Source organism: Suncus etruscus, chromosome 10 (genome assembly GCF_024139225.1).
Source record: "Suncus etruscus isolate mSunEtr1 chromosome 10, mSunEtr1.pri.cur, whole genome shotgun sequence".
In the NCBI taxonomy this organism is placed as follows: Eukaryota; Metazoa; Chordata; class Mammalia; order Eulipotyphla; family Soricidae; genus Suncus; species Suncus etruscus.
In genome coordinates, this window is record NC_064857.1 from 72,169,069 (window position 1) to 72,197,055 (window position 27,987).

General features: G+C 50.3%; 1 protein-coding gene across 1 annotated transcript; it reads left to right on the forward strand.

Annotated features, from left to right (window-relative positions):
• The first annotated feature begins 31 nt into the window (after positions 1-31).
• Positions 32-27,987, forward strand: FECH (ferrochelatase). The gene is made up of 11 exons (XM_049782100.1): positions 32-159; positions 4,207-4,333; positions 9,152-9,271; positions 9,679-9,827; positions 12,746-12,880; positions 16,326-16,432; positions 20,890-20,988; positions 22,430-22,537; positions 23,457-23,621; positions 27,147-27,206; positions 27,499-27,987. Exons 1-11 carry the CDS (start codon positions 93-95, stop codon positions 27,631-27,633), a joined length of 1,272 nt encoding a protein of 423 aa, XP_049638057.1. The 5' UTR covers positions 32-92; the 3' UTR covers positions 27,634-27,987.

Consider the following 27,987-nt stretch of genomic DNA (forward strand, 5'->3'; position numbering starts at 1 on the left):
AGGGGTCCGGGAAGGAAGGAAGGAAGGGTCGCAGTCTGCGCGCTGCCCCAACCGGGAGGAACCCAGTTGCACGGTCCGCGCTGCCCGGGGAAATGCTTTCCGTAGGCACAAACATGGCCGCGCCCTTTCGCGCTGCAGGTATCCTCCTCCGCGATCGGCGTAAGTAGAAGTGGTGGCGGTGAAGAGGAACCCGTGGGAGGGCCGAAACTTGGGTCAGCTGCGCGCCCCGGGGTGCATGGGGTGGGGTGGGGGAAGTGGGGATAACGGTGCACAGAGGCGTGAGGTTGTCGGTAGGGACACCGGGTAGAAGGTTTGGCTCTGCAAAGGTCTTCACCCGACTCTGGAATCTTGGCATCTGCCCTGGGACACACTTACCCCGAAGGTGTGGCCGCCCTGATGCCCCATGATCTGGCACCCGGGCTTCTAGAGGTGTTTGTTTGGGTAAGGCGCTTGCCCTGCACCAGGCTGACTCCGGTTCCATCCCTTGCGTCTTTTGTGGTCCCCCTGATCATGCCAGGTGTGATCCCTGAACACTGACTGCCCAGTGGGGCTCCAACCCACCCCCCATAAAATAGGGGAAATTGCTACACATGAATTTTGTGAACAAAGTCACGGAAAAGCAAAGTTTGCACCGCTCCCTTCTTAATCTAAGGCCCATTTCTGGGTGTTGGTGAGATGGAATTTGGGGGATATTTCCTCCTGCCCCCATATTCTTCCCCTCTTGCCATCGGCATGTATGTAGTATGTCTGCACTATTTGGGCGGTTGGTCTCTGATATTTTACCACCACCACCTCCCCATCTCATCCCTTATCTTGACAGTAACCCAGCCAGGCTGGGTCTTATCTCGGTCTCACAGCTGAGAAAGCGAGAAAGATCAGTGTGTTGTCCAAACAAGCCCTGCTTAGCTCAGTGGTTTTATCTGGAATCTTCACTCAGATCTCTGTCTTCAGAAAACAGACATGTCTATTTTAGTGGTTTCCTATGTCAATTATTACCACTAACCTCTTGCTACACCTTCAGCTATGCTGTTGGAATTATTGCTCTCTATCCTATTTTAGTGTGTTTCCTTTTTGCCACACCTGGCCTTGCTCTGTACTCCAGGCTTAACCCTGGCTTTGTGCTCATCTCTCCTATGGCCTTGGGGTGCTGGAAATTAAATCCACACCGCTGTGTGCAAGACTAGCACCTTACCTGATGTACTATCTCTCCAGCCCTTATCTTAAGTATTCTTTTTTTTTTTTTTTTGGTTTTTTGGGCCACACCCGGCGGTGCTCAGGGGTTACTCCTGGCTGTCTGCTCAGAAATAGCTCCTGGCAGGCACGGGGGACCATATGGGACACCGGGATTCGAACCAACCACCTTTGGTCCTGGATCGGCTGCTTGCAAGGCAAACGCCGCTGTGCTATCTCTCCGGGCCCTTAAGTATTCTTGATAGATGTCCTGTTCTAAGTTTTAGCCCTATGCAGTTTGTGAAATATATTCCTACTATAAAGTAAAATTTTCTCCTGATTTCACTTTTCTGCAGGAGGTAGAAAGGTTGAAAATCACTGGTCTTTCTTTGGATACTAGATCAGAGGGTCCCCAAACAAATTTATTTTTATTTTTTGTTTGCTGGCTCTGTGTCCAGAAATTACTCCTGGCAGGCTCAGTGGACCACATGGAACGCCAGGGATCAAATCGGGTCGACCGAATGCAAGGCAAATGCCCTACTCACTGTTATTGCTCTGGCCACCCAAAAAACTTGGATTTGGCCTTTTCAGAGAGAAAAAAATCATTCAAGTGTCCCCTTACCCTAACCTTCCTTCCTGTAAATCTATCTTCTCTTTGTTTTATTTTGTTTGGGGGCCACCCCTTGTGATGCTTAGGACTTAATTTCTGGCTCTGCACTCAGAAATCACTCCTGGTATTGCTCAGGGAACCATATGGGAGGTTGGGGATTGAACTTGGGGGAGCTGCAAGGCATGTATCGTCCCAGTTGTACCTGTCCCCTCCAGTCTATGGAAAACTGCTTTTGTTAATCAAACAATCTGGAAGCGGGAAGCACCCCCTAACTGTACTTGAGCCTTCTGCACCCTGCCACCTTCCCCCCGACCCCCCACCCCACTCCCGGTTCTTCCAGTACATCACTTACTTGGGCAGACCCTGAACTAGGTGAACTTGAACTTGATGCTTGAGTTAGGGACACTCTTATTGTCTCTAGCATCTTTTCTGTTAGGGAAAGGAGAGCCAGAGAAGTCCTGAGGGGTGTGTGTGTGCACCCTGGTTCTATTGACAGCATCGTGCTCTGAGGATGTGGCATAGAGGGCATGGCAGTAGCTGGTGGCAGCCAACCCTCCAGACTGCTGCTGCCCTAAGACATGGTCATGTACTCCTTTGGGACACTGGCTGTGAGTTTTTCCCTTTTTCCCCTCAGTCCCCTCTTTTGAAGGTTCTTTAGAGAAAATCTGTCTTTAGGAACCACACTCTGGTCACAGAGGGCCAAGTACTCTTTCAGACCATGTGGAATCTGATAGAATCTCCCCTGGTGGTAGACCTGGTCACTCTGGCCATGCATAGGTCTCGAAGTGAGCTTATTTGTAGTGCAAGCTGGTCTGAGACTTCATTTGAGCAGCAGTGTCTCTATATGTCAGTCTCTATGCTCTACTTGAAGGATTGTCCAGTGCAGGCTCATATAGCTAGCTTGGTTGGAGAGTTGGGAAACAAATGGAGCACAGGGTAGTGCTTTGCACTGTGCTGGGTGACTAAGAACAGAAGAACCAGCATTTGTAGCTCTGATCACTCAGGCATAATTGAGCCTAATGCCAGCACATGTGTTCTTGAGCATACTCTGCTCACCAGGACTTCGATGGTGGGGGAAGTGGGGTGTCTTCTTCCCCAGGAAATGGCAGTTAGAGTTGGATTACCAGGGACTTGGGAGGAAGGGTGGGGGGAGAGTGTGGGCGCGGTAGAGCCAGCTGGTTGGAGGGTGGTGAGCAGAGTATTCCCACATTGTGGCCTCTGGGCCTATTTCACTGGATGTACTGCCCTCAGTAACCTTGGGTTCTCCAGACCTTCTAACCTTTGTTCCTGGTTCTCTGGCACATTGGCCAGCAGGGTGACCAGGGGATCTGGGGGGCAGCCTCCAGTCTCAGGCTTCCCTGATTCTCCCAACAGTCACACACAGCTCATGTACACACATCCTGTGGCCCATGCACAAACATAGCTCATGTATGCATACATACATGCCATGAACATACAGTCCATGTATACAATGTACCCTCATAACCTGTGTCCCACATGTATACAGGAATAACCATATACACAGCTGCACATATAGACAACATACACTTACAACCTTTGTGACAGGTGGGTGCATAGGGACCCATGTACATGTGCAATACAGCCTGTGTGTGCATGGCCCCTGTACACACAATGCATGTATACCAACCTACCAACCATGCACACAAGTCCATGTGTACATGTACATAGGCCCATGTATACTCAGCTTATGGACACACCATCTATGTACACACAGCTTGTGTACATTCAACACTTGCGCACTTGGCCCATGTACACTCCAACCACCTGTATACATGTCTACACCCATCCAAAGACATAGCCCATGTATGCCACATGTACATACAGCCCTTATACTTATCCACATTCAGTTCTTGTACATACATGTCCGCACAGCTTTTGTCACCATTTGCACACATACACCCAACCCATGTTTATGGCTAGTCTGCAGACCCCACCCTCTGCCTTACCCTCTGTGGTGACTTACTGACCCAGGCTACCCAGGTGCCTGGAGGGTGGATCTAAGCAAGAGCCATGCAGAGGATGTGGGTATGGGGCTGGGGGGGGGAATTCTGGGGTCCTGGGTGACCAGAGAGTCTGGTGGAATGGGGTCATGAACTTGGGGGTCTGGGAACTGTTCACTGTGCCCCTGGGGGAGGGGACAAGGAGGCGCCTCTTGCAGGGCCCACCTTGTTGGGGTCCATCAGGTGGAGGAGATCATGTGAGTGGCTGAGAACCGCCCAGTTCCGAGGGGGCAGAGCTCGACCCTGCCTGCCACAGGGTGAGGGGGTGGTGGCTGCACTCACTGCTCACCTCTTACCCCTCAGGCTGATGAATTGTCTGAGAGAGAAAGACCTGCACAAGCTTCCTAGCCCCCAGAGATGTACCTTCCAGCTGGTTTTCATGCCCCTACTTCCTTTCTGTTCCAGTGGTGCAGGGCAGCTCGAGGGCCCAGCAGCTGCAGAGATGCCAGTCAGGTGCAGCGTCAGCCGCCGCAGCTGCCAAAGCAAACCCATGTGCCCGAGATCCCCAACCTCAAGCTCAGCCAGGGAAGAGGTAAGGTCTGTGCCGGTGCCGATAGCCATTTCTTGGCTCCCCAGAGAAGATTTTGGGGAATCCTAGGAGGAGGAGAGGCTCAAAATCCTGCTGTGCTCAGGAGTCTATGCTTTGAGGTACGGGGCAGTGGACCTGGAGGCCTGTGCATGCTGGCACACGTTCCAGCTTTTTGCCCCCCAGAGCTGTAAAATGACAGGTTTTGCTCATACACATGTATATAGACAGTCTCACACAAACACATCTACAGATGACTTTAGCTTCATTTAGGTTTTTTATTTTATTCATTCATCTATTTATTTATTTTGGTTTTTGGACCACACCCAGTTATGTTCAGGGGTTACTCTTGGCTATGCGCTCAGATTTTGCTCCTGGCCTGGGGGACCAGTGGGACGCAGGGGATTGAACCCAGGTCCGTCCTGGGTCAGTGCGTGCAAGGCAAACACCCTACCACTGCGCTATCGCTCTGGCCCCTTTTACTTGAATTTTCATAGATTTTATTATCTCCCTAGTTGGAATTGTTTTTGTTTGTTTTGGGACCATACCCAGTGGCACTCAGGGGTTACTACTGGCTTTGAGCTCAGAACTCGCACCTGTCAGTCTAGATGGACCATATTGGATGCTGGAGAGGGAACCTGGTTTAGCCCAGATTGGTTGCGTGCAAGGCTAATGTCTTACCCTCTTTGCTATTTCTCTGGCCCTAGTTGCGATTGTTTTATCTCCAGCTTATTTATTTGGTTTCTGGGCCACACCTGACAGTGCTTTGGGGTGCACTTGGCTTGGTTACTCCCCAGGGTGTTCAGGGGATCATGTGGTGCTGAAGTTCAAAACTGGACATCATACAGGCAGAAATGGTACCTCAGCCTTTTGAGCCATCTCAAAAGGTCAAGATTGACCTAAATTCTACAGGGCTTTTTTCCAGGTCACAGAGTTGAGCCCAGTCCACAAATCACGTAGGAATTCAGTTCTGGAAGATGTCAAATACCAATCATCTGTGCGCTGCAAATGTACTTACAGACCTAACACAATTAGGGCTATGAATGGTATGTCCTGGACAAGATAAAGGGTAACTAATGGACCGAGGGTTTCTGCAGTAAACCAATCATTGTTTTTTGTCTGTTAACAGTGAGCGTAATTCTGAAGGACATAATATGGCTCCTAATTCATTAGGGAGATAAAGTGCCTGCTCTGTGCCACCGCCCTGTATGTGGGAGGATGGGGACAGGCATGGCACCACACTGACCTTTTTACAAGCAGAAGCCACGACTGCCCTCAGCCTTCCAGGCTCCTACGTGATACTTAGCTGTGTTTTGTTTTTGGGTCACACCCAGCTGTGTTCAGGACTTACTCCTGATTCTGCACTGAGGAATTATTCCCGGTTTCCTCAGGGGATTAAACTCTGGTGATCTGTGGGCAAGCGAAGGGCCTTTCCCATTGCCACTATTGCTCTGGCCCAGCATCTAGGTTTTTTTTTTTTTCTGGCAGTATTCAGGGTTTACTCTTTTTTTTTTTTTTTTTTTTTGGTTTTTGGGCCATACCCGGTGGTGCTCAGGGGTTACTCCTGGCTGTCTGCTCAGAAATAGCTCCTGGCAGGCACGGGGGACCATATGGGACACCGGAATTCGAACCAACCACCTTTGGTCCTGATTCAGCTGCTTGCAAGGCAAACACCGCTGGGCTATCTCTCCGGGCCCCTGGGTTTACTCTTGGCTCTATGCTCAAAAATCGCTCCTGGCAGGCTCAGGGGACCATATGGGATGCTGGGATTAGAACCACTGGGCTTCTGCATGCAAGGCAAATGCCCTACCTCCATGCTATCTCTCCCACATCTAGATTTCTTTTTTTTTTTTGGTTTTTTGGGCCACACCCGGCAATGCTCAGGGGTTACTCCTGACTGTCTGCTCAGAAATGGCTCCTGGCAGGCACGGGGGACCATATGGGACACCGGGATTCGAACCAACCACCTTTGGTCCTGGATCGGCTGCTTGCAAGGCAAACACCGCTGTGCTATCTCTCCGGGCCCACATCTAGATTTTTTTTTTTTTTTTTTTTTGGTTTTTGGGCCACACCCGTTCGATGCTCAGGGGTTACTCCTGGCTATGTGCTCAGAAATCGCCCCTGGCTTGGGGGGACCATATGGGACGCCGGGGGATTGAACCGCGGTCCTTCCTTGGCTAGCGCTTGCAAGGCAGACACCTTACCTCCAGCGCCACCTACCCGGCCCCACATCTAGATTTCTTAAAGGCACCTTTAGTCTGGAGTTCATGAAAAGCAATTCTTTTCTTGTCATTTTTGATCTGTGTATGTCCCCCCCCCCCCCCTTTTATTTTTGAGGATGAAGGGCAGGGATTGGGCCACACTTAGTTATAGTCAGGGATACTCAAGATTGACCCCCTTTTGATGTCAGGAAACCCCATGAATTGCCAGAGGATAGAAATCGTCCAAGATCAGCCGAATCCAAGGCCCATGTGCTATCTTTCCAGCCCTCTGTCGTAGTTTATTATGACGTTTATACCATGTTATACCATGTGTTTTGTAATGAAAAGCTACGATTTTTTTTTTTATCTTGATCCTGGCAATATAGACCAGCATGGAATGACTGCAGTTAACAGGATAAAGGACAATCTAATGTGTGGGTCCCTTGTCCCTGGTTCATTGTCAAGTTCCTTTGGGCCCAAAGGTCTCAGTGTGTTTTTGTCCACTATACCTTTTGCCCACACAGAGGGAAGCAAGGAAGCTGACCGACAGGATTTGTGGTCCCAGATACATGGTCTGGTGGGTAGTGGGTGTGGGGCAGGGCAGGAACCCACCACAGAAACCCACCCCTCATGTCTGCCTGGAGAGTGTCTGGCAGGGCCCCTAATGCCCCTCTCTTCATGCACAGCACAGTCGTGGTCGGGTGCATACACTTGAGGACCTCTCAGAGCGTCTCTCTCTTTGATCTGCAAGGTCGTTGGAGCTCTCAGAGCCCTGTAAGGGTCTGTGGGCCGCTCACCTCCATTTCAATCTGCTCTTGTCCTGAGCTCAGGTGTCAGAGATGAAAAGCAGGACTAATCCTGTTAACACCCACCGCCCTCGCTGGTGTCCACTCCGGGGTTCTGGGTGCCTTCGGATTTCCTACCCAGTAATCTGTTCCCTGGCAGTCGTCCACGGCACAATGCTCTTAATTTATTTTAAGTCACAGAGTTGGAGGGTGAAGAGAGGGATCCCAGGAGAGCCCTGCCCAGCTTCGGAGACCACATGGAAGGGCTGAAAGTAGGGCTGGATTGGGATCAAGTGTGTGCGGGCCACAGAAATAGGAGACAAAGCTCCGCTTATGAAACTTTCGATGGTGGGCAGGTGGAGTGGGTGATAAGGATATCTCCATGACCACTTGAGGAATGTGGAAGGAGATGAGGCCTCTTCCTTCTGATCTGTGATTCTCAGCAGGAGGCGGGGGAAAATTTTGCCCCCAGAACATCCTTGTCCATGTCTGGAGACCATTTTACTTTGAGTCATATCCCCTGGTGCTGGGTTTGGGGTTGACACCGGATGAGGTACTGGAGGACCATGTCATAGCCAGAGGTGTTTGGGTCACCAAGCGGTGCCAGGGATTGAACCGGGGCTTCTGCATGCGAGCCTTGTGCTCCAGCCTGCTGAGCTGTGTCACCTGAGCTGGAGTTCCTTAGTGGAGGCTGCAGACCTTTCTGCAATGCTCAGCTGGCCCGAGTCAGCTGTAAGCAGGGAGAGACATGCTGGGAGATGGGGCAGGGAAGGGGACCAGGCTACGGGGGACACTATGGCTCCCTGGGGTGTAATACACTCTCCACAGGCTTTGTTTTTTTTTTTGTTTTTTTTTTTTTGGGGGGGTCACAACTGGCAGTGCTCAGGGGTTCCTCCTGGCAGGCTCGGAGGACCATATGGGATGCCAGGATTCGCACTACTATTTTTCTGCATACAAGGCAAATGTCCTACCTCCATGCTATCTCTCCGGCCCCAGGCTTTGGTTCTTGTTTAAAGGTTTGGATTTGAGAATCCAACTTTGGAGTTAGGGAAATGGCTCGAAGGGCTGGGCTTTGATTGTGGGAGCCTTGGGTTTGAACCCTGGCACTACCTGCAGATACCATCCTCATCCTCAGTCACATCCAGAACCACCAGATATGAGAAAGGATAGAACTCGGTATTTATGTGTGATCATTTACCTTTTAGTATTTCATTTGCTGACTAGATTTTCCTGCAGTATTTTATTCACCAGCGATATTTACCTGTAGTACTTCATTTCCCATGGTATTTACAGTACTTAAGTCACCTCTGTCCAAGACAATGAATGGTCTCAGCCTGCAGAGAGCAGACATAAGGTGCCTGGCTATGTTACCAAAAGCTGCCTGGGAGTAATTCACTCTCCAGCATCAGCTTTCAGGCACCTGGAGAATGGTCCAGAAATCCGTGGGCTTGCCCAGATGCTCACAGAAGCTTTAGAAAGTGGATACTGGTGGTAGCACAGGTGGTGTGAGGTACCCTGGCTGGCTGTCTCTCTCCTGCTGCTTGCTTAGAACCAAGTAGATGTTGTGTTCACAGGCCAGAGTCCCAGTTCCACCCTGCAGCGAGAGGGTAGGGTGTGAGCCATTGGTCACTGCCCTTTTTTTTTTTTTTGGTGGGGGGAGCACATCAGACAGTGCTCAGAGGTTACTCCTGACTCTGCACTCTGAAATCACTCCTGGCAGGCTTGGGGGACCATATGGGATGCCAGGGATTTAGCCCAGGTCAGCCACATACAAGGTAAATGCCCTATCTACTGTGTTATTGATCCAGCTCTTGGTCACTGCTTTTTCTTGCCCATAGGAAGCCCAAAACTGGAATATTGATGCTGAACATGGGAGGACCGGAAACCCTTGCAGATGTGCACGACTTCCTGCTCAGGCTCTTCTTGGACCGAGACCTCATGACACTTCCTTTCCAGAAGTATGATCCATTATAGGGCTCAGCCCAGGCTGGGGTCCTGGTTTTATGTGGGGGTGGGGGCGGTCAGTAATGGGGTTACTCTTGGCTCTGCACTCAGAAATAGCTCCTGGCAGGCTCCGGGACCATATGGGATGCCGGGGATTGAACCCGGGTCTGCCATGTGCAAGGGAAATGCCCTCCCCACTGTGCTATTGTTCTGGTCTTCGGCTCCATTTTGTTGGTTCAAATTTATTTTCTTGGAGGCCTATGATGGGCGCTTGGGGACTACTGCAGGCTGTATTTGGGGGGTTGGGTGTATGGCCGACCATGTATGGGTCGACCACCAGCACGGCAGTTGCTGACCCCCTGTGTCTCTTAGGTTACGCAGTAGAATAAAACCCACTCTCCCTCCCTGCCAACTAATCTAGTAAACTGGCCCCATTCATCGCCAAACGCCGGACCCCCAAAATCCAAGAGCAGTACAGCAAGATCGGAGGCGGCTCTCCCATCAAGCGGTGGACGTCCACACAGGGGGCGGGCATGGTGGAGCTGCTAGACCAGCTGTCCCCTGCCACAGGTGGGTGCTACCATCAACACGTTCCAGGGCGCCAAGTGCAGCTTCCTGTATAGTGGTGCTTCCATGGCTCGTGTAGGCTCTGTGGGCCATGCTTAGGTCTTAGATTGCCATGGGGAGTTTGGTGCTTTCTGTCCTGGAAGGGCATGGAACCATCTCTAGACCCCCTGAGGAAGGTGTGGGGATCCTCTCCGGGGGTCCCAGGAAGGAGGGCAGTACACCAAACACCAGGGTTCTCCTTGCTGGCTGACCCCACTTTCCAGCTGGGCCCAAAGGGAGGGAGGGAGTGAGGGAGAGAGAGAGACAGACAGAGAGACAGAGAGAGACAGAGAGATTGAGCACACAAAGGATGTAAGGCACACAGCCAGCTGTGCTCACAACCTGGGTACATGTGTTGGTCACCTGAGCATAGTCAGAGGTCACTTCAAAGCACCTTACAGGAATGGCCCCTGAGTACTGCTAGGTGTGACCCACCTCACACCTTCTAGTCAGAGTCATCTTTAGACAGAAGTGATGACTAACTGATAAAATGTCCCATGCAGGCTAGGATCGTGGCTCAGGGTATAGCACTTGCCACGTGTGTAGTCCTGGGTTTGATCCCTGCTACCCTGCCATCCCTAAAACTCTTTTTTGTTTTATTTTGTTTCGGGCCACACCTGGTGGTGCTTAGGAGTTATTCCTGGCTCAGTGCTCAGAGATTACTCCAGACAGGCTTTGGGGACCTTATGGAATGCTAGGGATTTGACCCGTGTTGCCTGTGTGCAAGGCAAATGCCCTACTTGCTCTTTTATTGCTCCACCCCTTCCCTAACTCTATATCTCTATATGTAAGTGAAAGGTTTGGACCAAAGAACTAGTGCAAAGGCCTTGGTGCATGTTTGTTTTTTTTTTTGGGGGGGGTCACACCCGGCAGTGCTCAGGGGTTACTCCTGGCTCTAGGCTCATAAATCGCCCCCTGGCAGGCACAGTGGACCATATGTGATGCCAGGATTCAAACCACTGTCCTTCTGCATGAAAGGCAAACGCCTTACTTCCATGCTATCTCTCCGGCCCCATGGGTGCATATTTTAAGACCTGTTCTTGATCCCTGGAACCTGGGCATCTCTGAAACACTACGCTAAGCACCTTGGGATATGGCCCTAGAAAATAAAAAAGAACCAGTTTTGTGCTTTCAGTAATGTAGTCATAGCATAGAAAGTCTGAGACAGGAACTGGCTTCACAGAGACTTGCCCCATTAACTCGGTTCTACGAGGCAAGTTTGTTTCTTGGGGTGCCACTCCATCTGCAATCATCCTGGGAACAGAGAGGAGACAGATTAGCAGCAGCATTGTTGCATGAAAAGCCCAAATCTAAGAGCCCCTGTAAAACTTAGAGCTTCCCATGAGGCCTATGGCTGTTCTCCCTGGAGCCAGATTCTCCCCGTAGGTCCTGTGCAGCAACTCTGGGCTCCATCTCACCACTTTCTCTCCTGGCTGCAAGGTCAGGTCTATTTCTAATCCCTCAGCCTCACCCTGAATGCAGGGAAAGCGGCTGGACCAGCTCTAGATCAGTGGACAGGGCACAAGATCATCCTGGAGGGGCCCGAGCTATAGCACAACAATTAGGGTATTTGCCTTGCATGCAGCCAGCCTGGGACTAAGCCAGGTTTGATCCCCGGCATCCCATATGGTTCCCTAAGCTTGCCAGGAGTAAACCCTGAGCGTTGCTGGATGTGGCTCACAAACAAACAAACAAACAAACAAAAACGAGCTGCCTATGGGACAAGGCAAAGCTTCAGTAAAGGATACTTTTATTTTTTTGTGATAAAACAGGCTGATTGCAAGGGCTAGGGCTGCCCTCATGTTCATAGTGATGGGCCCAGCCTCTGGCTCTTTCCTTCCTTTTTCTGGATCCTTTCCAGTTTTCACCAGTCTGCTGCTCTGCAGCCAGCTTGGGCCAGTGATTGGGTTTTGGGGCTCACTTGGCCTGGGCAGACACAGTAGCAGAGCCAAGAGTGCTTTTTTCAATAGTTTGGGCAGGGACGCACAGCAAGACTTCTCTAAGTATCTGGCTGCAGGCTCTTTAATCTACTTTTCAGGTGCCTTATCTGCTCTGCCCACAGCCTGTCTTGCTTCCAAATATGGCCCCCACTCATCTCTATCTGACAGGCCAGCAGGACTCAGGGAACATGTTCCTGAGGCTGAGGGTTGTCTCTGAGCTGATGAGAAGGCAGATTCTTCTTCACTCTGGCTTCCGCCCTCAAGAGCACCTTCCAGAGGTCTCCTGCTCCCTGAAAGGTGCGGGACTTTAAATGAGAGGCAGAATAAAGGCGAGTGCCTACTGGGGGGACCGGTCAGAGTGATAGCACAGCAGGTAGGGTGCTTATTATTATTTTTATTTTTTTTGGGTTTTGGATCACACCCGGCAGCGCTCAGGGGTTACTCCTGACTCCATGCTTAGAAATTGCCCCCAGCAGGCTCGAGGGACCATATGGGATGCTGGGATTTGAACCACCGTCCTTCTCCATGCAAGGCAAATGCCTTATCGCTGTGCTATCTCTCCAGCCCCAGGGTGCTTATCTTAAGGCAGTTGACCTGGGTTTGATCCCCAGTATCCTAAGTCCACCAGGAGAAATTCCTGACTGCAGAACCAGAATAACCCCTGAGCACTGCTGGGTGTGTGCCATCCCCTTGCCCCCAATAGAACAAATGTTAGTTTGTTCTTTCCTCTAGTATCCAGCCAGTATACTTTCCTCTAGTATCCAGCCAGAGCAGAAGCTTCCATTTCAGATACCACAGTGTGAGGTAGAAGGGTAGGCCAGGACCCAAGGCATAGTCTGAGTTTGACTCCTGCAAGCCGTTCTTTGTTCTGATGTTCATCAGTGCCCAAGAACCCACACAAAGATAAATTCTTTTCCTCTTTCTGCCCCCGCCCACCATTAGCCCCGCACAAATACTACATCGGCTTCCGATATGTGCATCCTCTAACGGAAGAAGCCATCGAGGAGATGGAGAGTGATGGGCTGGAGCGGGCCATTGCTTTCACACAGTATCCTCAGTACAGCTGCTCCACCACAGGTAAGCCGGGTCCAAGGACTCAAACCATTCTAAGCACCAGTGGCTAGGCCAGGCCCCCTGAAATTGCCTGGTTTAGCTGCTCCTTGAGTGACAGTTCAGTCGGCTGAGAGTTCCAAAGGGTGGGTGGTAGATGGCGACCGGGCTGGTACTAAGGATGTCCAGCTGTTGAGTTGATGATGAGCCTTGTGTGCTTCTCTGGTAGCCTACACTCGAGTCCTCAACCATATTTTTATGGGCAGCTTTTAATGTCTGCACCTGATTCATGCAGGTCAGCATCCCCCAGTGTCAAAGCCTTTGCAGCCCTGGGGGTGTCTCTTGAGAAACCAGCTTGGGGGGTTGGTGAGGTGGCACTAGAGATAAGGTGTCTGCCTTGCAAGCGCTAGCCAAGGAAGGACTGCAGTTCTATCCCCCAGTGTCCCATATGGTCCCCCCAAGCCAGGGGCAATTTCTGAGTGCTTAGCCAGGAGTAACCCCTGAGCATCAAACGAGTGTGGCCTGAAAAACCAAAAAAAAAAGAGAGAGAGAGAGAGAGAAACCAGCTTGGGGGCAGGAGCTGCTACTATCTATGCATACATTAGAGCAAATTTGTTGTTGTTGTTGTTGGTTTTTGGATCACACCTTGCTGTGCTCAGGAGTTATTCCTGGGTCTGCACTCAGAAATTGCTCCTGGCAGGCATGGGAGACCATATGGGATGCCAGGATTTGAACCACTGTCCATCCTGGATCAGCATGTGCAAGGCAAATGCCCTACCACTGTGCTATCTCTCTGGCCCACATAAGATCAATTTGGGATGTTGTGTGGACCACATCTGGCTGACTCCTGGCTTTGTGCTTAGGTGTAAAATAAAATCCCCGAGTTTGTGAGCTCACTCCACGTACCATATCTCTAACCCAAGTGGACGGGTCTGAAGAAGCAGGGTAGCAGTGAAGGATTAATAAACCAAGCCAGTGATGACAGGGTCATTGCGTCTGTGGCTCTTCACTTTGTGGGGGATCTATCTGCTTTTCCCTGAACCTGACAAAAGCCAGAACTTCTCTCTTTTTATTCAACCCAGTACAAAATACAACCAGGCAGGACAGAGTGGAGTAAGATCCAGGTGAACTTTTACGTATCAAAGGAAGAGCTGTACTGGAAAGAGGAAGATGGGGGACCGTCTCTGTTTTGGGTTAATAGCTAGGTGTCATTTTACACTCAGGAATCACTCCTGGCAGATGCAGGTGTTGAATCTAGGTTGCCTGTGCAAGGCAAGCATGCCTACCTGTAGTATCAGGTTTTGGATCACTAAGGCTATTTTTTTTTTAAATTTATTTTTGGGGGGGGGGTCCACACCCGGCAGTGCTCAACACTCAGAAATCACTCCTGGCAGGCTCAGGGGACCATATGGGATGCCGGGATTCGAAACCACCGACCTCTTCATGCAAGGCAAATGCCTTACCTCCGTGCTATCTCTCCGGCCCCCACCACGGCTGTTTTTTAGTTATTTTTTGGACTGGGGCTGGAAAGTGGGCCCTACCCACCAGTACTCAGTGGGGGCTTCTTTTTCTGTGCTTGGGGGTTGCTTCTGTTGGTGCTCAGAGGGACCCTCTGCGGTTCCTGGAATTTTAAAGTAAGACCAGCTGCTTGTAAGACAGGTGCCTTAAAGCTTAAATCCAGCCCCCCTCCCCGTTTTTTCTTGTGGTTCATTGACTGCTTCCACATGACCCAGCAGAGCTGATGTCCCTCGATGGTGAAAATGACACACACCTGCACAGTGAGGTTTGCCTATAGGATGCTGGAGAGATGGTGGTGGACAGTTTTTAGATTCATGGTCTCCAAGTTCTCTACTCCACTTGGCTCTGTTCCTGTTTTTTTCCTTAGTTTTTGGACACCGAGTCTTAAGTCTGAGAGCACATTGGATTCATGTGGCAATTGGTTTGAAGTCTGGAAACCTGCAAACATCTAGGAACATTTGTTCAAGGTGGAGCTTGAAGACAAGGTCCATTCTTGTGTTGGGGTTCATGTTGGGTTTCAAGCTGGGCTTGATGCCAGCTCTTCAGGTCCTGGAACAAGCAGTATTGTGTGGGTACCTTCTGCCATGTTTAAACTTTGACATTGCAGTGTTGCTATAGAAATACTTTTTTTTGGGGGGGGGGATTTGGGTCACACCCGGCAGCGCTCAGGGGTTTCTCCTAGCTCTACGCTAAGAAATCGCTACTGGCAGGCTTGGGGGACCATATGGGATGCTGGGATTCGAACCACCGTTCTTCTGCATGCCCTACCTCCATGCTATCTCTCCGGCCCCAGAAATACATTTTATTAGATTCCCGTTATGGGCTGGACCTCCATCAAAAGAACTCCTGTTATGTTCATAGGAGCAGATAAGAAGGTTACTCAGGGCAAATCTCAGTGAACCCATGTTACCAGTCAACCATAAGAAAGGATGTCTCTGGGGCCAGAGAGATAGCATGGAGGTAAGGCGTTTGCCTTTCATGCAGACGGTCATCGGTTCGAATCCCGGCATCCCATATGGTCCTCCGTTCCTGCCAGGAGCAATTTCTGAACATGGAGCCAGGAGTAACCCCTGAGCACTGCTGGGTGTGACTCTAAAACCACCAAAAAAAAAAAAAAAAAAAAAAAAAGAAAGGATGTCTGATTTCTTTTTTTTTTTTTTTTTTTTTTTGGTTTTTGGGCCACACCCGGTAACGCTCAGGGGTTACTCCTGGCTATGTGCTCAGAAGTTGCTCCTGGCTTGGGGGACCATATGGGGCACCGGGGGATTGAACCGCGGTCCGTCCAAGGCTTGCACAGGCAAGGCAGGCACCTTACCTTTAGCGCCACCGCCCGGCCCCAAGATGTCTGATTTCTTTTGTTTTATTTTGTTTTTGTTTTTTGCAGAGTTTTGTTTTTGAAAAGGTTCATGTCATGACATGAAGTAAAACTGCCCCAGGATACTGAAGGCACAAAATTGTAAGGTGCTAAGATGATAGCTGTATAGAACAGAATAGCTATAAAGGAATAAAGAGAGGAGGAACAGGACACTGTGGAATCAAACCTTGTCCTGTTAGTGCTCTGGGAAGCGCCTGCCTTCCACCTCTTTTTCCACACCTGCATTTCCTGGAGCAGGGCTCTTGACCTTGGACACAGGGGGAGAATTGAACATGCTTTTAGCTTGAAGACTTGGTTTTTGCATCGAATGACTGACGGTGTGTATTTCCCAAACCTCTCAGCTTGGTGTTTCTGGCAGGTGTTTCTGGCTCGGTGGGATTGTCGAGATCTGCTCATGGAGGGTCTCCAACCTATGAGCTAGAACAAGGGTAGCTGTAAGATTTGCTCAGGGCAAATCTGTGTATGTATGTTCTACATCCCTGGGATGGCCGGGCCTTACGGCCTAGAAGTGCTGCCTTTCTCAGCCTCCCCTGTCCCTGTGAGTGGAAGCCTCAGCTCAACAGCCTGTGTCTTGTTCAGGCAGTAGCCTGAACGCCATTTTCAGGTTCTACAGAGAGGCGGGCCGGCAGCCCAGGATGAAGTGGAGCACCATAGACCGGTGGCCCACGCACCCTCTCCTCATCCAGGTAAGCCCATCTTGCCCCCGGACCCTCCTTTTATCACCCTCACCCTCTGGGTCTCCCTCGGCCTGTGCCCTGCTTTGTGCCATGCCTGACTCTCTGCAAAATGGGTAGAGGGGAGGCAGCTTCCTGTCTTTACAACAAACCATCCAAGGTAGGTTCATGTTTCACCATCACTGGGGCCTGGTGAAGACTGTGTGAAGTGTTTCTTTTGCTTTTGAGCCTTGACCCAGACTGGGTCGACCCAGGTGTGAAAGGTGAGATAATGCTCCCTCCCCACTACTCGCTCAGTCACTGTGCAAAAAGTATTTGAACCGATTTGTATCTATAGATTGAATAATCAGCTAATAACCATCTTTTGTTTATTGGGGGTCACACTAGGCAGTGCTCAGGGCTCACTCCTGGCTCTGCACCAGGCTCAGGAGACCACATAGGGTTCAAACCCAGATTGGCCGCATACAAAGCAAGGATCCTATCTGCTGTACTCCCCCCCCCCCCCTTTCTCTCTTGCGCTCTCTCTCTCCCCTCCAGCCTCAGCGAGTCTCCTACTTTTAGTTATTTTAGGTAGGAGAAATTAATCTGATTTATGTTTTCATCCTTTGAATACTTGGCAATATCTACATATATTATACCAGCTTTAAAATATTGTAAAAAATCCTGGCATGCCTTAGCTCTTTGGCCACTAGGTGGCGTTGCCCTTGCAGTTGCCAACTCCTCTTGGCCCTCCTGTTTCTTAGGCCTTGGGTGGTGACTGGGCTTAGCATTCAGAGTGAAACCCAGCAGAGCGTGACTACGAAAGGATCTGCCCGCAGTGCTCAGGAACTGGGGACTGTTCTGGAAATACTGGGCTCAGGAAGTCATAGCCCACAGTGCCAGGGTAGGCGGGTAGGGCATGCATGCACTAGGTGCTGGAGATGGCACTTGGCAACCTGCAGGTACAAGGCTTGCGCTGCCTGAAGGAGCAGAGGGAAGAAGGGCCCTGCTGGAGATGGAGCCACTGGTTCTGCTCAGGAACTGGCCTTGCCCCTTGCTCTGTGACTGAGTTCATTCTGTGGCCTGTTCCCGGCCTGGCTGGGAAGGTACTTGTTTCAGGCCAGCCCTGACACAGCAGCTCACAGCATCTGCCTGCCCTAATCCACTGAGTAATTAGATTTGCATTAAAATTCAGCCCTTTGAAAAGGGGTGGGGGAAGCAGAGGGATGGAAAGGCCTCTTTGCCTAGGAAGTCTCCTTCCATACAATGAAAGGGGAACTTTGGAGCATTTATCTGCCACCTGTAGGAGAGGTTGAGGCCTCAGTGGGGGTTGAGGGGTGGGGAAGCCCCGCAGATGGGTCAGATGTGATTCAAGAAGTGCTCCTGCTTGCCTGCAGCTTCTCCATTCTGACGAGGGCTGAGAGTTTGCATTGGGCCCTGCAGATTGTGTTTTTGCCTGTGCTTCTGTAAAATGGGAAGAAGAGAACTGGGCAGCTTTGGAAGAACAAGTTTTTAGATGATTTTTTTTGGGTCACACCCGGCAGTGCTAAGGAGTTACTCCTGGCTCTATGCTCAGAAATTGCTCCCAGCAGGCTCAGGGGACCATATGGGATGCTGGGATCTGAACCACTGTTCTTCTGCATGCAAGGCAAATGATCTACCTCCATGCTATCTCTCTGGCCCTATTTTTTATTTATTTACTTTTGTTTGGGGCCACACCCAACCATACTCAGGGGTCACTCTTGGCTCTGCACTTAGAAATTGTTCCTGGCAGGAACAGTGGAACCATATGGGATGGCAGGGATTGAACCCAGGTCGGCTGTGTGCAAATACCCTACCCTCTGTGCTATTGCTCCAGCCTCTAGATTTTTTTCTGTTTTTATTTGTTTTTGTTTTTCGGGGGGGGGGGGGCTACAGTTGGCATTGCTCAGGGCTTAGTCCTGTCTCTGCACTCAGGGATGATTCCTGGTGGGCTCAGGGGACCATATTGGTTGTATGGGATCGGAACTGGGTTAACTGCGTGCAAAGTAAGTGCCCTTTCCGCTATGCTATCACTCCAGCCCTCAAATACATACATAAACTCTCAAACCCTAAGCCAAAACCAGAACTGTAGCTTAACATGAAAAATTGCCCTTTGGGGGCTGGAGCGGTGGCACAAACGGTAGGGCACCTGCCTTGCACATGCTAACCTAGGACGAACTGTAGTTCGATCCCCTGGCATTCCATATGGTACCCCAAGCCAGGAGTGATTTCCAAGTGCATAGCCAGGAGTAACCCCTGAGTGTCACAGGGTGTGGCCCCAATCCCCCCCCTCCCCAAAGGAAAAGAAAAATAGTGCTTTTATTTTAATCCTTGGTTTTTTGTGTTCAGGGGTTACTCCTGGCTCTGCACTCACGAATTAATCCTAGCTGGCTCACAGGATGCTGGGAATCGAACCTAGGTTGGTTACATGTGAGGCAAGCACCCTACAGTATTGCTTCCTCTAGTTATTGGAGCAGATATGGGGTTTAGGAGCCTGGGTGGGCCCCCATATTCAGGCTGCTGCCTGATCTTCCCTAGGGGTCTTGGTGGAGAAAGAGATGCAGCTGCTAAGTTCAGGGGTAGTGTTTTCTGTCTCAGCTGCAGAACCCAGGCTGGAAGGCTGGGCCTCCTCCATCAGACCCACTTATCCTTCCCTCTGGTTGGCATCGCCCCATCCCTTTCACTAGATGCTGGAACACTCTGGCTCAGAGGGTGTCTCTCCTCTCTCTCATTAGTCTTTGAGTTCCGGGGCAGATGCCACTAGGGCCATCAGCAGGCCCATAGCGATGTTGGAAGATGGGCTTGGAGGAGGCTGGTTCAGGGTCACCGACTGGAATATTGTGCCATGATTGTGTCAGAATACATTCCCCAGCAGCTATGCAAAGGGCCGTGTGCACACGTGTGCACTGACAGCTCACAAAGGCCTGCTGTGTGTTTGGACAGACACATGCACACGCAGCAGGCACTTGAGCAAGTGGGAAGGCGGTTACAGTCTATGTATCCAGGGAGTGTGGATGGGGTCTATTGTGCTGATCTTCACCTTGTCAGTCTGGGGCGTGCCTGGAGTTATTTTCAAATAAGAAATCTTTTTTCCTTTAAACGATGGACAGTGAGCAAAATGATTTAATACATGCCTGTAACAACAAATTATTCACGAGGGAAATCTTGGACAATTATTCATCTTTCCAGACCCCCCCCCCCCACATTTGGTATTTAAAAAACCCTAAAGTGCAGTATAATATCTTGAGAATCTGTGGGGGCAGAATCTAAAAGGAAAATAAAAAGGAGATGGGGGGTGTCTGTTATGGGTAACAGAGTGATAGCTCAATGGGTAGGGTGTCTGCCTTGCAGCTGCCAACCCAGATTCGATCGCTGGCATCCTCTACAGTCCCCTGAGCACTGCCAAGAGTAACCCTTGAGCATAGCTGGTGTGGCCTCAAAACAAAACAAAACAGGCAGGGGAGAGGGCAGGAGGGAAATTGAGGACACTGGTGGTGGAAAATGTGCACTGGTAAAGGGTATTGGACATTTATGACTGAAACTATATCAGGAACAGCTTTGTAACTGTGGGGAAAAACACATCAGTATTATGAACAACCTTGTAAACCCCAGTGTTTAAATAAAGTAATGTTTAAAAATCTAAAAATAAATAAATCAAGAGCCTATGGTCTTCTCAAAGAGAAGGGTGCACAGCATCTGCTGTCAGAGCAGACAGACAGCAATAAAAGCCAGGTTTGTGGCACTCTTGCTCTTGGGGTGTTTGCAAACTAACGTTGCACAGAAAAAAAATAAAAGAAAAATAAATTAATTAAAAAAGCTGCACAGAAAGGAGGAACATACCAGTCAGGGGTCCCCTTTCCTGTACTGTTAGGAAGGATTCCGTGAAGTTTGTCTCAGTGTAGGTCCCAAGGGCTTAGGGTGGAGAGGGGGCGGAGGGGAGGGGGGGGGGGAGGTTGGCGGCATTGGTAAAAATAGAACCAGATTTTGACTCCTCTAGCTCTGCCCACCGTTTCTGAGTGGTGGGTGAGAAAGCTAGTGTCGGGAGGTCGAGAAAGACACAGTAAGCTCTTTCCTGCTCACAGAGCCATCCAGAGGCCTGGAAACAGCAGCTCCCCTCCACCCCCCATGCTGGCTTTCCTGCCCATCTGCAGGCGAGCCTGGTCCTCCCAAGGGGCTGCTGCCGGTGCAGCGAGTCATTAGTGGGCTTTAGAAGTTTCCCATCCAATCCCCCCGGGCCCCAGACCCTGATGCGCTGTTTTTTTTGATGAGAGGCCTGAGAAGCAGGGGGAGGAGATGGAGCCTTTCACAGTTTGTTTGTTTGTTTGTTTTTACAAAAAAAGCATACTCCCTTCCTGGAGAGTCGCCCCCATCCTGCCCTTGCTTTCCTAGAACCATCATTTTTCCACACCCGCTGTTCCCCTTCCTCCCACCCGCATCCCCATGGTCCTTATCTCTTGCTCTCCCCACAGTGCTTTGCAGAGAACATTCAGAAGGAGCTGGAGCTTTTCCCACCCGAGAAGAGGAACGAGGTGGTCATTCTCTTCTCCGCTCACTCACTGCCACTGTCTGTGAGTCGGGAGGGGGAGCTAATGGTGAAGGGTGGCAGGGGCGGGTTCTGAAGGATTCCCCCCCCCATCCACCCACACATGTCCCCACAGCACCCCAGATCCACCTCTATCGGAACTGACTAGATGCCCTTCTCGAAATCTAGCAGTGACTCCAGTGGTCATATGGCCCTGAGTCCCTTTACAGTCACTGGGAAGTTGATGGATGTACAAAAATTTCTGATCTGGGCAGTGACAGACCAACACATGGTCGATGCCGGCTGTGTTGGGATGCTCAACCTGATGGTTCAGCACATGGAACTGAAAAGCTCTGAATTCCCCCCCTTTTTTTTTATTTGTCTTGTTTTGGTGGGAGGTTGGGAGGCTGCTAGGGATCGAACTCAAGACCATCAAGAGAGTTTCCTCCTCATCCTCCCTCTCCTTGTGTCTCCCTCCAAGGTGACAAGATGGCCTAGCTGTCAAAGCTAAGGCTGCTGACCGAAGGCTTCATGGCCACCTCCTGGTGTCCCGGGCAGACCCAGGACTGAGCACTGGGCTGGCCCGTTCTTTCTTACCCCTCCATCACCTACCTCAGAACTTGGCCTGCCTGTCCCCTCCATCCCTTCCATCCCCTCTGGCCCCTGTCTGGGGAGGGGCTGTGGCCATAAGTCAGTCAGTCAGTCAGCTCACAGGAGCTTGGTTTGGCTCCACAGAGGCCCTGTTTTACTGGCTCCAAAGCCCCTCAGTGCTGTGTCTCAGTCTCAGGAGCCTGTGGAGACCCTGGGCTGTTGGCTCAGGCTGGGAGATCATTTTATTTTATTTTTTTTTAACTTTTTCATTTTTCGGGGAATCACACCCAGCAATGCTCGGGCCTTACACCTGGATCTGTACTCAGGAATCACTCCTGTGCTGATCAGGGCACCATTTGGGGGATCGAACCTGGGATGGCCATCTTCAAGGTAAAATGCCCTCCTCGCTGTACTATTGCTCCATCCCCAGGATTTATCAAATTTTTTTTTTTTTTTTTTTGGTTTTTGGGCCACGCCCAGCGATGCTCAGGGGTTACTCCTGGCTGTCTGCTCAGAAATAGCTCCTGGCAGGCACGGGGGACCATATGGGACACTGGGATTCGAACCAACCACCTTTGGTCCTGGATCGGCTGCTTGCAAGGCAAACGCCGCTGTGCTATCTCTCCGGCTCCTGGATTTGTCAATTTTTAAGCTTCTATTTTTCATCCTTGTCCACTTCTTGGGGATGTGATCTTGCCGCCCCCCCCCCCCCCCAAATGGCCAGTTCCTCCACTGACTAATGCCGGTACCTCTGTGGGTATGGGGCCTGAAGAAGTCTGTCTCTAGTGTCTGTATGTCCCCCATTTCTTGCATTTACCCGCCAGCTGATCTGAGGGAGTCTGAGGCTTCCAAAACCCTACCCAGTAGTCCCTGAGTGCCGTTTGTCTGTGCTGCAGGTGGTCAACAGGGGGGACCCCTACCCCCAGGAGGTGGGAGCCACTGTGCAGAGAGTCATGGATAAGCTGGCTTTCTCCAACCCCTACCGGCTAGTGTGGCAGTCCAAGGTAAGTCCAGCTTTTGGGGAGCCTCATATGGTAGCCTGAAAACAGTTTGGTTTAGGGCTTATAAGCAGATAAGACCTGAAACCCTCCCCTCCATTTATTAAGTAATTTTTGTTTTGGTTTTTGTACCATATCCAGTTATGCTCAGGGTTTGCCCCTAGCTCTGTGCTCGGGGTAGTTCTGGTGGGGCTCGGGACATGGTGCTGAGGATTCGACCTAGGGTTAACCACATGCAAGACAAACACCTTAACCCTTGTCCTGACTCTCTAGCCTTCTTTGTGTTTTTGGCTTTTTAAGTTCTATATGTGTATAATTTTTTTGGTTTTTGGTTTGGGAGCCATTTCTGGTTGGTGCTTAGGGCTTATTCCTGGCTCTGCACTCTCAGCAGTCACTCCTGGCAGTACTCAGAGGACCATATGGGATTCCCAGAATGGAACCTGGGTCTATTGTGTGCAAAGCTGGCAACCTCCTTGCTCTACTGCCTCTCAGGCTTCTCTGTATAATTTTGTTTGTTTGCTTTTTGGGCCACATTTGGCAGTGCTCAGAGGTTACTCTTGGCTCTGGGCTCAGAAATCGCTCCTGGCAGGCTTGGGGGACCATATGGGATGCTGGTAATCGAACCTGGGTTTGTTCTGGGTAGGCCACATGCAAAGCAAATGCCCTACTGCTGTGCTATCACTCCAGTCCCATGTGTATAATTTTTAGTCACCATAATCGAAATTATTATGCACATTCTGCCAGCTTCTGCAAGGAGACAGACTTCCGTGTGCCATCAGTGATGGTCAGTCTAGAGACCTAGGCAGGCAGGTGCTGAGCTGGGCACTTGCTTTTGGGAGGCCACATGTGGGTTCCAGGCTATGGTGAGGGGCACCCTCCTAGGGCATGTGGAGTAAGGTCTGGAATAGCACCCTCTTTCTCCTAGGTGGGGCCAATGCCCTGGCTGGGTCCTCAGACAGAGGAGACCATCAGAGGGCTGTGCAAGAGGGGCCGGAAGAATGTCCTCCTGGTGCCCATTGCTTTCACCAGCGACCACATCGAGACGCTGTACGAGCTGGACATTGAGTGCTGCCAGGAGCTGGCCCGCGAGGTAGGCATTAGCCCCTGCCCTGCACCCTACAGGCTCTGTCTCCCTGGAACATGCCTGTGGGCATTAGAAACAGAGGGGTTTGCCCACCCACCCCTGGGATGGAGGTATGGGTGCGCTGTTGGAATTATGCATGTGAAAAACCATCACAGAATCTCAGTCAATTAAAAAATACTTATTTTGGGGCTGGAGAGATAGCATAGAGGTAGAGCGTTTGCCTTGCATGCAGAAGGACAGTGGTTCGAATTCTGACATCCTGTATGGTACCCTGAGCCTGTCAGGAGCGATTTCTGAGCGTACAACCAGGAGTAACCCCTGAGCACTGCCGGGTGTGACCCATAAAAAACAAAACAAAACAAACAAAAAACTTATTTTTAAAGGAAAGGAAAAATGAAAGGGCAAAATATAGGGGTCGCCTACAGATAATTGGCACTGAGAAGTAAGTAGGACAGATAGAAAGGGTCTGCCTTGCACCCAGCAGACACTGGTATGATCCCTGGCATGCATGACACAGGGTCCCCGAGTCCTACCAGGAGTGATCCCTGAGCACAATGTCAGGATTAGTAAACCCTGAGCAGCCCCAAGCATGGCCTAAAATTACCTGAAATTTCACCTTTAAAAAGAAGGGAAATATGGGGCTGGAGTGATAATGCAGCGAGAGGGCATTTGCCTTGCACATGCTGACCTGGGATGAACCTGGGTTTGATTCCCGGCATCCCATATAGTCCCCTGAGCCTGCCAGGAGCGATTTCTGAGTGCAGAGCCAGGAGTAATCCCTGAGTGCCACCGGATGTGCCCCCAAAACCAAAAACCAAAAACCAAAAAAAAAAAAAAAAAAAAAAAAAAAGAAAGGGAAATGAATAAAAATTGTTTTTCCTTTTCCTTTTTTTGTTTTTGTTTTTGGTCACACCCAGTGACGCTCAGGGGTTACTCCTGGCTATGTGCTCAGAAATAGCTCCTGGCTTGGGGGACCATATGGGACGCTGGGGGATTGAACCTCAGTCCGTCCTAGGCTAGTGCTGGCAAAGTAGATGCCTCACCACTTGTACCACTCCAGCCCCTGATTTTCCTTTTGAGAAAAAAATAAATCATTGCACTTCCTACTGTTCAGAAGGAAGAAAATGTTATGGTTCTAGAGCTCCCTTTGGCTGCTGAGCCTTTCCTGGGTCCCTTCACAGTCCCTTCTCCAGTTTCCAGGAAGGTAGGGGATGTCACTCACCAAAGAGCCAGGGATACACACCAGCCACGTGTGCTCGACTCCCGTGACCCCTCTCGCAAATGCAGTTAATTAGCTGTTGGCGGCCGTGCCATGATCAATGTGATTATTGAAATCACAGACGCCAGCCCTCGTGTCTGGTAATGGAAGATGGATGTGACGTATCACTCAGAGTCGAGAAAAACTGCTCGGCCACTGCTGGCATCTGCAGGCTGCCCACACTCAGTCCGACTCATAGCCTGGCCTCCCTGGAATTGGGCCGTGTTGGTGCACCCAAGAAGCCGCTTGGCCAACAGAGCTTTGTTTGTTTGTTTTGTTAATATAGAAGATAGTATGAACGTAGGAGAGATAGTTCAGGATTTAGGGGCTGGGCCTCGCCTGTGGCTGACCCTAGTTCAATCCGTGGCACCAAAGATATTAGATGTGGACCTTGAGGACAGAGCTAGGGGCACAGGGCATTGCTGACCCCAACTTCCTCACTTCGTCCACAAAAGTGATCTGCAGTTTTCCCCCATATAGAAAATACCTGTGTTGATTTTTTAAATAGTGAAAGTAATAGTTCAGAAGACTGTAGAGTAGACATTGCTCAGTCTTGACTTTCAGAAATAATATTAATCTTTTGATAAATAGTTTTTTTTTTTTTTTTGGTTTTTGGGCCACACCCGGCGATGCTCAGGGGTTACTTCTGGCTGTGTGCTCAGAAATAGCTCCTGGCAGGCACAGGGGACCATATGGGACACCGGGATTCGAACCAACCACCTTTGGTCCTGGATCCGCTGCTTGCAAGGCAAACACCACTGTGCTATCTCTCCGGGCCCGATAAATAGTATTTTTTAAAGGTGTTCCTCACCCAACGATGCTCAGGGCTGACTCCTGGCGTGATTTCACTTAGGGTTAACACTAAGCACTACCAAGTGTGGGGATAAATCCCTCCTAAATTAAAACATACCACCACCACAACAAAACAAAACTCCCAACTTGCCATCAAGAGCTTTCCACAGTTTTTGACACCCCCCGGAAGTTGGGGTGGTCTTAAGGGAAAAAGACCCAATTTAGACTCTCAACATGTTTCCAGTGGCAATCTCTTGGTGTCTGTGGTAATTTAAGGAAGACAAAACAGTAGACAATTGGCATTTCATAAAGAGAAAGAGAAATAATAGTTACCCAATTAAAAAATAGTGATAAGGTCAGGGAGCCAGAGCAATAGCACAGCAGGTAGGGCATTTGCCTTGCACGTGGCCAACCTAGGTTTGATCTCCAGCATCCAATATGGTCCCCTGAGCCTGCCAGGAGTAACTTCTCAGTGCAGAGCCCGGGGTAACTCCTGAACACTGCCAGGTGTGGACCCAAAACCAAAACCAAAAAAAAAAAAAAAAAAATGGCGATAAGCTATATCTCAACTATTTGAGGAGTAATAACTGTATATTTTAAGAGAGAGGGGAGTGGGAGTGATAGTGAAATAATTCTCAGTACTTTCTTCCTTTTTTTTTGTTTTTGGGTCACACCCAGCTCAGTGCTCATGGGTCATTCCTGGTGCTTCTTGGGGGAACCCTAAGCTGTTGGGGAGCAAATGTGGGTCTCCTGCTTGCAAAGCCTGTGCTCCAGGACTCTCTCTCCAGCCCCAGGGCTCAGGCTCTTACTGTAAATTATTTTGCCTACGTACTATATTTGGACAACTCTACATTGGATCCAGTCTCAGTTTAATATACATCAGGTTAACACTTCTGTCTTCACTAGGAGTCACAGGAGGTGTAAAAGCTTCCCTGAGTAGTGTGTTCTTAGACGGAGGCACATTAGTGAGGGAGGCTGAGAGAGCCGGGCAGGGAGCACTGGAGCACTTGACTGTCAGAATCAACCTTTGAGCAGTGACTATCTGTGGGCAGCAGCGCAACAGGGATGGGATGGGAGTTGACGGTAACAGGGCAGCCTCTGTGTACCCGGGAGAAGCACTTCTGGGAGCACGTTTGAACCAGACTGAGTTGTAGGTGTGTATCTGTGAGTGTGAGTGTGTGAATGAGTGTTTAATTATGAATGCATATATATATATATGTATATAACTGGGTAGGTGTCATATGTATGAATGAATGTGTGTGAATGTATGAGAGTGAATGTGTGAGTATGTGTGTAAGGGAATTGTGAGTGTCAGTGTATTTGAGTGTTAGTGTATGTGTGTGTAATCGTGTGTGAATGTGTGTGTGTTTGAGCCTGTGCATCTGTGTGTACTTCCTCATAGCTGTCCTGGTGAAACCACAGGGTGAAGTCACACTGTCTCTTACCTCCCTTTCTCTCCCCTCCCTTTCTCTCTGATTCAGTGTGGAGCTGAGAGCATCCGCCGCGCTGAGTCCCTGAATGGAAATCCATTGTTCTCCAAGGTACCTGAGATAAAACTGAATTCTACCTGTGCCCCTTCCTCCCCTTGGAGTGGCTGGGCCCGTCTCCTCGTTTCCTCCACTTCCAACCAGGCCCAGTTCTTCCTTGAGCCTTTCAGCACCAGGTCTATGCAGCAACTGGGCCAAGTGGATGGGGTTTTAGGAATGATGCCCACATCAGACTCAGAACACCCCCAAGCCCTGGTGACTGGGCTGCCGGGAGCAGGGTGGGCCCTGAGGAGAGGAGCCCCTTCGTGCCTCAGATGAACCCCAGCTTCTGTCCTATGTCCCACAGGCCCTGGCTGACCTGGTGCTTGCTCACATCCAGTCCAACGAGCGCTGTTCCACGCAGCTGACACTCAGTTGCCCGCTCTGCGTGAATCCCGTGTGCAGGGACACCAAGGCCTTCTTCTCCAGCCAGCAGCTGTGACCACCCCACTGGGGGACTTGGACACCTGCGGACACAGGAGGACTGCACTGAGGGGGCACCGAGGAATCCAGGAAGGAGGTGGCACTGGGCACTGGGCTGCGTGTGGCCACAGGCCGCTGAGTAAATGTTTCTTAGAGGACCGGACTCATGTGTCCTGCTGTTCTAGCTCAGTTTGCCCAGCAGTGAGAGTTTAGGTATCTTCTCTCAGTAAAGTTCCTCACTTGGAGTGTCCCTTAGCCGTTTTTAAAAAGTAAATTTTAACATGTTGTTTTTATCTCCTAAGCTATGCATATAGTTTTGAATAGAGTTCTCTGGTTTTATGGCCTAAAAGGCTTCCTGCATGTGCTCCTGAAT